At 46.5% G+C, this 13,834-nt stretch overlaps 1 protein-coding gene across 3 annotated transcripts in view; it reads right to left on the bottom strand.

The window, feature by feature from the left end:
- The window catches only part of AP3D1 (adaptor related protein complex 3 subunit delta 1), a 52,102-nt gene extending 47,801 nt beyond the window's left edge, over positions 1-4,301 (bottom strand). The window contains exon 1 of one of the 3 annotated variants that reach the window (XM_066276932.1): positions 3,939-4,301. In XM_066276932.1, coding sequence (XP_066133029.1) covers positions 3,939-4,034 — 96 coding nt within the window. In that variant the 5' untranslated portion in view covers positions 4,035-4,301. The remainder of the gene's footprint in view (positions 1-3,938) is intronic. The other 2 variants (XM_066276915.1, XM_066276924.1) reach the window with 2 other exon arrangements.
- Positions 4,302-13,834: the final 9,533 nt, after the last annotated feature.

Here is a 13,834-nt window from a genome sequence, read left to right as displayed (position 1 = left end):
TGCTCATCCAAGGGGGATTGGCCAAATAAACTTACACTCACATAGAAAGCTGGAATGCCTGGCTTGTGGTGGCACAGTGGATCAAGTGTCAACCTGGAATCCTGAGGTTGCCGGTTCAAAACCCTGGGCTTGCCTGGCCAAGGAACATATGGGAGTTGAGGCTTCCTGCTCCTCCCCCCTTCTCTCTCTAAAAATAAATAAATAAAATCTAAAAAAAATATTTTAAAAAAAGAAGCTGTCAATAAGACTGCTATGCTCACAGGCAAATCACAACACAACCTTAACCTACACTCAGAATCACCTGGTTTCTATGCAGAGAAAAACCACAAAGTACAAACACCAAACTGATTAACAGGGAAAGATGTCCCTTTTTAATAAACACTGAGCTTACTACAAAATGTTATGGGTACAGTTACATAAAGATTAAAAGAAAAAGTTTCCCCTAAAATATGAAAAGTGCCCATGAGAATAAAATATTAACTGTTTTTTTCCGAGTCATATGCAACTTTTAGAAGCAAGGACAGCCTGACTTGTGGTGGCACAGTGGATAAAGCATTGACTGGAACACTGAGGTAGTCAGTTCGAAACTCTGGCCTTGACCCCCTTCTTTCTCTTTCTCTCTCTCTGTATCTCTCCCTTTCCTCACTAAATTGAATAAGTAAATAAAAAACAATAATAAAAGCAAGGACAGTTGTGTGGAGAAAAAAAAGAAGCAAGAACATTTAAGTGGATTTTCCCCTACCTGCCAATATTATGCTTGCTGTATCTCAAGGATAATAAATTCAAACAGTCAAGAAATATGTAAATTAGACTATTTTTCTAACTTCTGGGGCTCATTTTTTAGGAAATGTGTTTTCCATGGTAACCCAACACATACACACATATACACAGTACCATAAACCAAACTAAGTTTCAAAAATAACAGTTATTCTACATGCTTGCAGTCTGAGATTTTCTAGTTTTTCTTTTTAAACATAACCCATTTGACTGAATACATAACCCATTAAGGGGATACAAGACCTAAAATAGCCATGTAGACAACTTCATGGGGTGCTCTGGCACTCACAGAAGCCTGCATTATGTTACTCACAGCATCCTCATAAGCACCAGCAGGAAGGTGAGGCTGTAGTGACCTTCAATTTACAGATAAGAAATGGGTCAGGGGCTCTCCACGGGTCACCCAATAAAACAGGCCCAAGAACTTGGACTCAGACCCCCAAAACATCATACAAACTCCACTAAGTCACCCTGCCTTTCCACACAGCTTTGAAAGTCATTGCAAAGCCTCATTTCTATGATACTACACAAAAGTTTTAAGATGAAATCAATTACAAAAAGTAAACTTTGGCCCTGGCCAGTTGGCTCAGTGGATAGTGTCATCCCAGTGTACGGATATCCTGGGTTCGACCCCTGGTCAGGGCACACGTTAGAAGTGACCGTCCACTTCTCTTCCCTCCCTCTTCCCCTTCCCTCTCTTTTCCCCACTTGTAGCCAGTGGCTTGACTGGTTCTAGAGAGAGCCCTGGGGAACTAAGGATAGCTCAGCTGATTTGAGCATTGGCCCCAAATTGGGGTTGCTGGGTGAATCCCAGTCCAGGTACATGCGGGAGTCTATCTCCCCTCCTCTCACTTTAAATAAATAAATAAGTACATTTGGGGGGGGGAATATACTGAGGCAGAAAACACACTGCCAGAAGTCTCAGTTGGAGTGCAATGGGGTTGGTAGGAAGAACCTCTTTTAGAGAGTAGGGGAACTAGGAGAGTAACTCAGCAGTCAGAAACTGTGCTTCTACAGAGACAGAGATAAACATCCAGAGTCAAAACTGACACCTTGAGCCTGACCAGACGGTGGCACAGTGGATAGCGCATTGGACTGGAACGCAGAGGACCCAGGTTCGAAACCCCGAGGTTGCTGCCTTGAGCCCAGGGTCACCGGCTTGAGCGAGAGGTCACTTGCTCTGCTGTAGCCCCTCCCCCATCAAGACACATATGAGAAAGAAATCAATGAACTACTAAGGTGCTGCAACAAAGAATTGAGGCTTCTCATCTCTCTCCCTTCCTGTCTGTCTGTCCCTATTTGTTCCTCTCTCTGTCTCTGTCACACACAAAAAAGAATTGATACCTTGAGATTAAGACGATCTTCTGATGACAAAAACCACAGCACCTGGATGCCATGTCCTGCCAGAAAACACCAATAGGCCAAGGGCAGAACCCACTAAGAAATTTGTAACTTTTGAGGACTTCCAGCACCAGCCTGTCCCTGCATCATTTGATGCTTCAGCCATCAAAACCCATGTTAGGCCTGACCTGTGGTGGCGCAGTGGATAAAGCGTCAACCTGGAAATGCTGAGGTCGCTGGTTCGAAACCCTGGGCTTGCCTGATCAAGGCACATATGGGAGTTGATGCTTCCTGCTCCTCCCCCCCTTCTCTCTGTCTCTCCCTCCTCTCCCTCTCTCTCTCCTGTCTAAAAAAATGAATTAAAATAAAATAACAGAGAAATTAAAACAAAAACCCATGTTAAATGAGTCCTGAACCAGTGGGGAAGGCACCATTAATTCCCACCAATTCCAAATGAAGAAACCAAGGGACAGGTAGTGCCCAGTAATGACGAACACACCCTCCTAAAAAAACATACCTTAACTAGAGTGTGTGTTTCTCTGCCAGAAAGACACCATGGCCTGCCCTCAGAATCTTGAACAGGTTGCTCAGTGATGCCCACTGAACAGAGGGGGAAACTAATACAAAGAAGAAATCTAGAGGTGCCAATCAAATTTGCTTAGACACTGGTTAGTAAAAAAGGACAATCAGTTACTCTTTCAACTTAAAATGATACACATTTGTAAAGGCTGCCATTATGAAGAGCTTCCAATATGATGCAAAATCTAGGGAAAGGTTATGGAAATGAGTGAATATAACCTAATCACATTTCAGTAAGGTCACACCTATTATGAAAAAGTGCCACAAACACAGAAACTCCATCTCCCAGCAAATTCAACTTCCTTGCATAATTCCCAAGTTCCCCAGCATACTGGGAAGGCCAGTTAAAGCATCTGCTAGGGGGACTTGCAAAATATCAAACAGCTGCTCTCCTCAAGATAGCCTCTCTCTCGCCAGAGAAGTGGAGAGTTTCTTTAATGCCTCATTGTTGTTAAGAACTTACCAGTGCCTCTTCCATGAAGCCAGAGGCCTGGTGGCCACTGTCCCCATTCCCCTTACATTTAGGTCACAAGTTGGGGGGAGGGGAGAAAGGCAATGGTGCCCACGGGTACAATTTTACTTTTGGAAAATTTCTCCTTTTCTTGGCTTTTGGTTTTCTAGTTGAAGTCGGCTTCGCCTTTCCAGGACCCCTCGGCAGCTTCCTTATTTTGGCCTGGGACACCCTCTGTCTCCGCCCCTCCCTCCCTGAGGAGGAACCATCTTCCCCAAGACAATGCCCAGCAGGTTTCAGATCAGGCCCCATCAAGCCTTCTGGACATACACTAAACCCATAAAGGGGTTCCTCCTCGGGCGGCCCGCGGACAAGACGGCCCCTCCAACCAGGTGTCCAGAGGCCTGGGGCGGGGCTAGGGACCCAGTATTTTAAACAGGTGATCAAGACACACATAATCAAGGTTGGAGGGCCGCCGCTGGGGACAACCTAAGAAGTCCCTTCCGGGATCACGGCGGAAGAGGGCCCCATCACCAAGACGGTAAACTGAGGCTCCGAGAGGGAAGCTACCCAGTGGCAGGTTCCCCCTGGCGAGCCAATGAACGGAAGGGGGCTGGTGTCCTAGAACCTTCGGCCCTCAGGGGTAAACTGAGGCTCGAGGGGGAAGTGAGTGTGCGGCGCCCAGGCAGTGGGCAGGCGGGGCCCGAGACAAGAGCGGGCCTCCGGGGCGGGCTGCAGGTCGGGGTCGCAGGTAGGGCCGGACCAGTCCGGCACGGAGCATTCGGTTCACCTCGTCCTCCTTGTGGTTGCGGATGCCGCGCACCAGGTCTTGCAGGTTCTTGTCGAACATGCGGTCGATACTGCCCTTGACCATCTTAAGGGCCATCACGGCGGCCGCCGGCGAGCTGGAGCCCCGGGAGGCCTGAGTCCGGGCGCTGTGCGGGGCCCGGGAGCCGCGTTTGCCGCCCGCGGAGCGCTGCGCTGCCGGCCACCGCTGCAGGGCGGACTCCCAGGCCAGGCGGGCGGCGCTCCGCGGGGGGGCGGCGACGGCGACAGGATCCGCTGGCCTGGTCGCGCTCCCTTCCCCTCACACTCCGCGGCACTTGCAAATGGCGAACAAGATGGTGGCCGGTCAGCTGACGACAGGCTCCACGGCCCACGGCCCACCCCCGGAAGTATGACCTCCCACCTCCGGAATATACCACGTTTCCCTGACGACAAGAGATTACCCAATGGAAATGCGGACAACGCCCTCTGAGCCGACTTGGCCCCGCCCACTCTTGCTTAGGGTTCTTCCCTCTCATTGGCCAGTGTCCTCTGGAGCTCCACCCTCTCCCTCGCGGGTTATATCCACGTCGGTAGGAAAGACATCTGCTAATTGACGACCGTAGGCAGGGATCCTACGTGGATTTTCTCTAGCAAGTTTCTGGAGAAGAATCCAGCTCTGACTTTTCTTTTTTTTTAAGATTTTATTTATTTATTTTAGAGGAGAGAGAGAGAAGGGAGGAGGAACAGGAAGCATCAACAACTCCCATATGTGCCTTGACCAGGCAAGCCCAGGGTTTCCAACCGGCGACCTCAGCGTTCCAGGTCGATCCTCTATTGCGCCACCACAGGTCAGGCCAGCTTTGCCTTTTCTAATTCTAGAAGCTGACGCTTCCTGAGAACCTGCAAACACGACAGTGTGGTGAATGGATCCTGTGTCTCCTGCACAGCTCACAAAATCCTGTGATATGGGCAGGACAGGCATAACCATGGAACGGAACTGGACCCCCTAATGTGGATTATTCATTCAACAGACATTTATTCAGGGCCTTCTATACTACAGGAATGGTAACGAGCACTGGACACACAGCAGTTGAATGAGATACATTCAGTGCCAGCCCAACTGACACACTATTTAGTGTGAAAAGCAAGCCACGACCCTGACTGGTTGGCTCAGTGGTAGAGCAGCGCCCATTGTATGGAAACTCTAGTTCGATTCCTGGTCAGGGCACACAGGAGAAGCGACATGTGTGAATTTATCCCCCTTCCCCCCTCACTCTGTCTCAGGGGTCCCCAAACTTTTTACACAGGGAGCCAGTTCACTGTCCCTCAGACAGTTGGAGGGCCAGACTATAAAAAAAAACTATGAAAAAATCCCTCTGCACACTGCACATATCTTATTTTAAAGTAAAAAAAAAAAAAAGGGAACAAATACAATATTTAAAGTAAAGAACAAGTAAATTTAAATCAACAAAATGACCAGTATTTCAATGGGAACTATGGGCCTGCTTTTGGCTAATGGGATGGTCAATGTCCGCTTCCATATTTGTCACTGCTAGCCGTAAAAGTGATGACGTGCTTCCGGAGCCTTGATGCGTGCATCCCGCATCACCGGAAGTAGTACTGTACATGAGTGACACCATGCTTTGCTGCGCCGCCACATACAGTACTCCAGGAGTACAGGATGCATCTGCTCTTCTCACTGACCACCAGTGAAAGAGGTGCCCCTTCCAGAAGTGCAGTGGGGCCGGATAAATGGCCTCAGAGGGCCGCATGCGGCCTGTGGGCCGTAGTTTGGGGACCCCTGCTCTCTCTCTTTCTCTCTCTCTCTCTCTCTCTCTCCTCCCCTCACACAGCCGTGACTCAAATGATTCCAGCAATTTGGCCCCAAGCACTGAGGATGGCTCCATGGCCTCGCCTCAGGCACTGGAATGGCTCAGTTGCAGGGCAGCAGCCCCAGATGGGCAGAGCATAGCCTTGTAAGGGGTTTGCAGGGTGGATCCCGGTCTGAGTGCATACAGGAGTCTGTCTCCCTGCCTCCCACTCTCAATTAAAAAAAAAAAAAAAAAGGAAGCCACAAACAGATAAGACATTTGCAATATATAGATCTACATATTATCTATATATATATGACAATGGACTTACAGCCACAACATGATTCAACAAACAGAAGACCAAGTAGAATAATATAAAAATTCTTAACAGCCTGACCTGTGGTGGCACAGTGGATAAAGTGTCGACCTGGAAATGCTGAGGTCGCCAGTTCGAAACCCTGGGCTTGCCTGGTCAAGGCACATATGGAAGTTGATGCTTCCAGCTCCTCCCCCCCTTCTCTCTCTTGTCTCTTCCTCTCCTCTCTAAAATGAATAAATAAATAAAAATTTAAAAAAAAATCTTAACAAATCACAAGAAAAAGACACCCGGTTAAAATACTGTCTAGCAAAACAGCCTGACCTGTGGTGGCACACTGGATAAAGCCAAAACCTAGAATGCTAAGGTTGCCTATTCAAAACTCTGGGCTCCCTGATTCAAGGCACATACAACAAGCTATCAATGAACAACTAAAGTGAAGCAACTATGAGTTGATACTGTGTTTCCCCATGTATAAGACACACCCTTTTAAAAAAAAAATTGGGATCTAAAAACTGTGTGTGCCTGACCAGGCGGTGGCACAGTAGATAGAGCATCGGGATACGGGGGACCCAGGTTCAAGACCCTGAGGTTGCCAGCTTGAGCTCAGACTCATCTGGCTTGAGCAAAAAAAAAAAAAAAAAGAAGAAGAAGAAGAAGGCCTGACCTGTGATGGCGCAGTGGGATAAAGCGTCGACCTGGAACACTGAGGTTGCCAGTTCGAAACCCTGGGCTTGCCTGGTCAAGGCACATATGGGAGTTGATGCTTCCTGCTCCTCCCCCTTCTCTCTCTCTCTCCTCTCTCTCTAAAAAATCAATTAAAAAAATCAATAAATAAAAAAAAAAAAAGAAGAAGAAGAAAGAAAGCTTACCAGATTGTCACCAAGGTTGCTGGCTCCAGCAACGGGTTACTCGGTCTGCTGAAGGCCCGCAGTCAAGGACATATGAGAAAGCAATCAATGAACGACTAAGGTGTCGCAACGAAAAACTGATGATTGACGCTTCTCATCTCTCTCGGTTCCTGTCTGTCTGTCCCTATCTATCCCTCTCTCTGACTCTCTCTCTGTCCCTGTTAAAAAACAAAACAACCCCTGGCCGGTTGGCTCAGTGGTAGAGCGTCACCCTGGCGTGCAGAAGTCTGGGGTTCGATTCCCGGCCAGGGCACACAGGAGAAGCGCCCATCTGCTTCTCCACCCCTCCCCCTCTCCTTCATCTCTGTCTCTCTCTTCCCCTCCCGCAGCTGAGGCTCCATTGGAGCAAAGATGGCCCGGGCGCTGGGGATGGCTCCTTGGCCTCTGCCCAGGCGCTAGAGTGGCTCTGGTTGCGACAGAGCGATGCCCCGGAGGGGCAGAGCATCGCTCCCTGGTGGGCAGAGCTTCGCCCCTGGTGGGCATGCCGGGTGGATCCCGGTCAGGCGCATGCGGGAGTCTGTCTGACTGTCTCTCCCCATTTCCAGCTTCAGAAAAATACAAAAACAAAACAAAAACTGGATGCATGTTATACAGTGGTTGTAAATATTTTTACTTGCATTTCCCGCATTGTTGCGCAGATGAGGAGTTGTATGACTTTTTTTTTTTTAATTCATTTTTAGAGAGGAGAGAGAGGGAAAGAGAGAAGGGGGGAGGAGCTGGAAGCATCAACTCTCATTTGTGCCTTGACCAGGCAAGCCCAGGGTTTTTTTTTTGGTTTTTTTTTGTTTTTTTTTTTTATTATTTTTTTTTATTTATTCATTTTAGAGAGGAGAGAGAGAGAGAGAGAGAGAAAGAGGGAGGAGAGAGAGACAGGGGGGAGGAGCTGGAAGCATCAACTCCGATATGTGCCTTGACCAGGCAAGCTCAGGTTTCGAACAGGCGACCTCAGCATTTCCAGGTCGACGCTTTATCCACTGCACCACCACAGGTCAGGCAACCCAGGGTTTTGAACCGGCACAACCTCAGTGTTTCCACGTTGACGCCTTATCCACTGAGCCACCACAGGTCAGGCATGTATGACTTTTATGATGAATAAAACTTGAGTTCAATAACTTTATATAATACGATTTTTTTCAAATTTTGGGCCCCAAAATACAGGTGCATCTTATACATGGGAGCATCTTATACATGGGGAAATACAGTACTTCTTGCTCCCTGCCTGCTCTCTCTGTAAAATTAATAAATAAAATCTTGGCCCTGGCCGATTGGCTCAGTGGTAGAGCGTCAGCCTGGCGTGCAGGAGTCCCGGGTTCGATTCCCGGCCAGGGCACACAGGAGAAGCGCCCATCTGCTTCTCCACCCCTCCCCCTCTCCTTCCTTTCTGTCTCTCTCTTCCCCTCCTGCAGCCAAGGCTCCATTGGAGCAAAGTTGGCCCGGGTGCTGAGGATGGCTCTGTGGCCTCTGCCTCAGGCACTAGAATGGCTCTGGTTGCAACAGAGCTACACCCCAGATGGGCAGAGCATCGCCCCCTGGTGGGCGTGCTGGGTGGATCCCGGTTGGGCGCATGCGGGAGTCTGTCTGACTGCCTCCCTGTTTCCAACTTCAGAAAAATACAAAATAAAATCTTGAATAAAAAGGAAAGAAAGGAAGCTGAAGTAGCTTTGTTTCTATCAGAAAAAAATAGAATTCAAAACAATGTTACCAGGATAAAGAAGGGCATTGAAATTAGAAGAGCAAATAATTGACCTAATATTAGAGGGGTCAATTCATCAAGAGGACATAACAATCCTAAACAAGTATGCCCCTAAAAATTAGGTTCAAAACACAAAAAGCAAAAATGGACAGAATTGGAAAACAAAGTCAAATCCATAATTGTGGCTAGAGATTTCAATATCCCTCTCTCAATAATTAGTAATACAAGAAAATCAGTAAGGCTATAGAAAATCTCTTTTTTTTTTCTTTGTCTTTTTTATTAAGTGAGAGGCAGGGAGGCAGAGAGGCAAACTCCTGCAGGCACCAGTACTGCCCCTGACCCAGATCCACTGGCATGCCCCCTACAGGGCAATGTTCTGCTGGGGCCAGCTTGCTCCAATCATTCAAGCCATGGCTGTGGGAGGAGAAGAGAAATAGAGAAAGAAGGGGGAGGGGTAGAGAAGCAGATGGTCACTTTTCCTGTATTCCCTGACCAGAAATCAAACCCGAAACTTACACATGTGGGGTCCATGCTCTAAGGCTGAGCCAACCAGCCAGAGCCTATAGAAGATTTCAACAACACTGTAACCAATTTGATATTTATAGAACACTCCACCAAAAAAACCCAGCAGTATGTTTATTTGCTTCAAACACAGGTAGAATATTCGTTAAGATGGATTGGTAATATACTGGACCATGAAATCAGTCTTGATACATGTATAAGAATTGAAATCATACAGAATATATTCTCTGACCACAGTGGAATTAAACTAGAAATAAATAACAGCAAGATAATTTTAAAAATACAAAATATTTCTTTGTGATTAATAAATATCTTAGGGAAGACACTTTGAGACTATGTATTATCTTGCTTCCCATCCTATTTCCCCCCTGAGATTTTTTTTATTTTTATTCCTTTTAGAGAGGAAGACAGAGAGAGAGAAAGAGGAGAGAGAGACAGGGGGGAGGAGCTGGAAGCATCAACTCCCATATGTGCCTTGACCAGGCAAGCCCAGGGTTTCGAACCGGCAACCTCAGCATTTCCAGGTCGATGCTTTATCCACTGCGCCACCACAGGTCAGGCCTCCCCCCTGAGATTTTAATGTCTATTGTGTCCATTGATTTAAGACTTGCTGGGACACTGGACAGCTTCTGACTTTTCTGTCTCAGGGCCTTCTCCACAAACCCTTCACCCCATGCCTCAAGATTCCCTCTCCAGAGGAAACCATTTGTAGTTTGGGATATCTCTTTCCAGACCCTTCCCTCTGCATTTATACACTTTGTTCTCTACCTGTTCCATTAATGGATTAATGCATTTTCATGTGAGATCACACTGTTCTGTTTCTTGCTGTTATTTAATGTGTAAGTCTTAGATGCTGTAGTTGGCAGAATAAAAGCCCCAAAAGACATTCCCATTCCCAGGACCTGTGAATGTGTCACCTCATGTGACAGAGGAACTTTGTAGATAGGATTAAGGACCCTGAGATGGGGATGACCCTGGATTCCCCTCGTGCCCAGTGTTATCACAGGTCATCAGAACAGGGAAATGGGGGTGATGGGTATGCAACATATTCAAATGTCAGAATAACCTGGAGATGTTTTCTCTGAACATATGTACCCTGATTTATCAATGTCACCCCATTAAAATTAATAATTTTATTTTTTTTAAAAAGAAAATAGAAATCCTCCAGGAAGTTGAAAATGATGGAAACAACAACCAATTCTTTCCTGGGGAAAAAATAAATAGCGTTGTTACTTTACCTCCTTAGTAAAGCTAAGGTAATTCTGAAATTAACAATTATTTACCAGATTTCAGAACAGGAAAATAGGATGGTCAGAGACTGAGCATCCTGAGCAGAGACTGAATAGGCTGTGCTGCTGGCTGTGAAGATATAGGAAGGGGCCATGAGCCAGAGATGCCATGCCTCTAGAAGCTGAAAATGGCTGGAAACCATTCTCCCTGTAGCCTCCAGAATGACCAGCCCTGAGTTTAGACCTATGAGGCCTGTGTCAGACTCTTGACCTGAACCACTGTGTAAGTGTATTATTACATTCTGGGGGGTTTTTTTGTTTGTTTTTTAAAGAATTTATTTATTTATTTTAGGGGAGGAGCTGGAAGCATCAACTCCCATATGTGCCTTGAACAGGCAATGTCAAGGTTTTGAACCAGGGTTTCGAACTGGTGACCTCAGCATTTCCAGATCAACGCTTTATTCACTGCGCCACCACAGGTCAGGCTTATTACATTCTGTTTTAAACTACTACAATTGTGGTAATTCATTGCAGCAGCCATTGGAATCTCATACAGATAGTTTTCTGCAATAGATTATGAGCCTGACCAGGCGGTGGCGCAGTGGATAGAGCGTCAGACTGGGATGTAGAAGACCCAGGTTCGAGACCTCGAGGTCACCAGCTTGAGTGCATTCTCATCTGGTTTGAGCAAAGCTCACCAGCGTGGCCCCAAGGTCGCTGGCTCGAGCAAGGGATTACTCGGTCTGCTGTAGCCCCCACGCAATGAAAAACTGATGATTGATGCTTCTCATCTCTCTTCGTTCTTGTCTGTCTATCCCTATCTATCCCTCTCTGACTCTCTCTGTCACTGTAAAAAAATAACTAGATTATGAAGCTGTGTTTTGTTTTCTGTTTGAATTACTGTTTGTCATTTTCTTATTTAACCTATTGATAGAAAGACACACTGTTGCCGTATTTTGCCCTTGAAACCATTGCAGACACCATGATACAGAAGTGAGGGTCTTTCTGGGGAAAAGAGCAATGAAAATAAAGGCAGGGAGGTAACGAGCATGATGGCAAATTTGGGGCCAACTCTGTGTGTGTAGAGGGATGCAAGAGGCAGGGCCTGCGAGGGCAGCTTCCTAGGTTGTCCTCCCTAGGGGTCCTGCAAAGAAGAGTATGTTGGGGACAGAGCTCCCTATTCCCTCTCCCCTGAGAACTGACAAGGTAGAACTAGATCTCCTTCCTCCTTCATCTCTGACCCTCAGGATTTAGCGCATAATAATGTTTATGACAGGTAGGTGGGTGCCAAATGAGTGACTGAAACTTTAATTGCTAGCTCAGCAGTATAAAGCAGCATGGCCCCATGGAACTTTTGGCCATGAAGGACATGCCCTCCACCTATGCTCTCTAACCTGGCAGCCACCAGCCACGCATGGCTAGAGAGCACTTGAATGTGACCAGTGGAACACAGAAACTGTATTTAAAATCTTACTTAAAATTGAATATAGAAACAAACCAGAAATTAACAAGAGTTGACCAGGTTGTAAAGAAACTGGAACCCTCATGCACTACTGGTGGAAATGGAAAATGGTGCAGCCACTGTGGAAAACAGTCTGCAAATACTTGAAAGAATTAAACACAGAATAACCATATGGTCTAACAATTCCACTGCTGGATATATACCCAAAAGAATTGAAAGCTAGGCCTGTCCAGGTGGTAGCTCAGTGGATAGAGCATTGGCCTGGGATGCAGAGGACCCAGGTTTGAAACCCCAAGGTCACTAGCTTGAGCTTGGGTTTACCAGCTTGAACACGGGGTCACTGGCTTGAGCATGGGATCACGGACATGACACCATGGTTGCTGGCTTGAATCCAAAGGTCGCTGGCTTGAAGACCAAGGTTGCTTGAGCAAGGGATCCCTCGCTCTGCTTTAGCGCCCCGGTCAAGGCACATATGAGAAAGCAATCAATGAACAACTAAGGAGCCACAACAAAGAATTAATGCTTCTCATCTCTCTCCCTGCCTGCCTGTCTGCCATTGTCTGTTCCTCTCTCTGTCTCTTTCTCACACACACAAAAAAAAGAATGTGCAAACAGATCCTTGAATACTCGTGTGTTCACAACAGCATGATTCACATAACTGAAAGGTGGAAGCAACCTAAATATCCATGGATGAACCTTGAGGACAGTGAAATAAGCCAGACAACAAAGGACAGATGCTGTGTGATTCTACTTTATGAGGTCCCTAGAGGAGTCAGATTCATAGAGACAGAAAGTAAATGGTGGGTGTCCGGGGATGGAGAGGGGTGTTGGGTATTAGTGTCTAATGGGGACAGAGTTTCGGTTTGGGAAGATGAAAGTTCTGGAGATGGATGGTTGCACAACAATGTGACTACACTGAATGCCACTGAACTGTGCATATAAAAAGGTAAATTTAATGTTATACTTTTTTTTTTACTAAAATCTTACTTAAAATTGAATATATCAACAAACTAGAAATTAACAAGAGTTGTTAATGTTAGAGAGCACAGATTTAAAATATGGTCAAATGGGGAGGGGCGAGGTGCTGTGACAGGGACTAAAGTCAGAAAGACCCTGGTTATGCTCCCAATCCTGTTGGGAACTCAAGCAAGTCATTATTGGATCCTCAGTTTTCTTATCTATATTGGGGTCAACATTAAAGAATCTCAATTCATGGTGCAGAACTAGGATTAATCCAGAATTTCTCAACTGTGGGTGATCTTGCTACCAGGGGACACTGGGCCGTGTCTGGGGACATCAGGCCGTGTCTGGGGACATCTGTGTCATGACCAGTGGTGTTCCTGGCATATAGTGGTTGGATGACAGGGATGCTGCTTAACCATAGCAGCCAGGATGTCCCTCCACAGGGAATAACCTGACCCAATGTTAATGCCTCGGTGGGAGACTTGCTCTGGAAAATGCAACCTACAGTGACAGAAAACACATCAGTGATTGCTTGGGGAGGGGGGAGGGGGAAGGAAGGTCACAGCTGGGCACAACAGAACTTTGAAGGTAATGGACACCTTCCCTATCCTGAATTTTTTTTTATTAAAGATTTTATGTATTCATTTGAGAGGAGAGAGAGAGAGGAGACACAAGGGGAGAGGAACAGGAAGCATCAACTCTCACATGTGCCTTGACCTGCTAAGCCCAGGGTTTTGAACTGGCGACCTCAGTGTTCCAGGCTGATGCTTTTTCCACTGTGCCACCACAGGTCAGGTCCTATCCTGATTTTTCTAAGTTTCACATGATACGCATGTCAAAACTTATCAAACTCTTTCTTTCTTTCTTTCTTTCTTTCTTTCTTTCTTTCTTTCTTTCTTTCTTTCTTTCTTTCTTTCTTTACAGAGACAGAGAGAGAGATAGATAGGGACAGACAGACAGGAACAGAGAGAGATGAGAAGCATCAATCATTAGTTTTTTGTTGCGACACCT

This window comes from Saccopteryx bilineata, chromosome 1 (genome assembly GCF_036850765.1).
Source record: "Saccopteryx bilineata isolate mSacBil1 chromosome 1, mSacBil1_pri_phased_curated, whole genome shotgun sequence".
NCBI classification, from domain to species: Eukaryota; Metazoa; Chordata; class Mammalia; order Chiroptera; family Emballonuridae; genus Saccopteryx; species Saccopteryx bilineata.
Note: the sequence above shows the minus strand (reverse complement) of the source record. Positions and strands in the feature narration are given on the sequence as shown.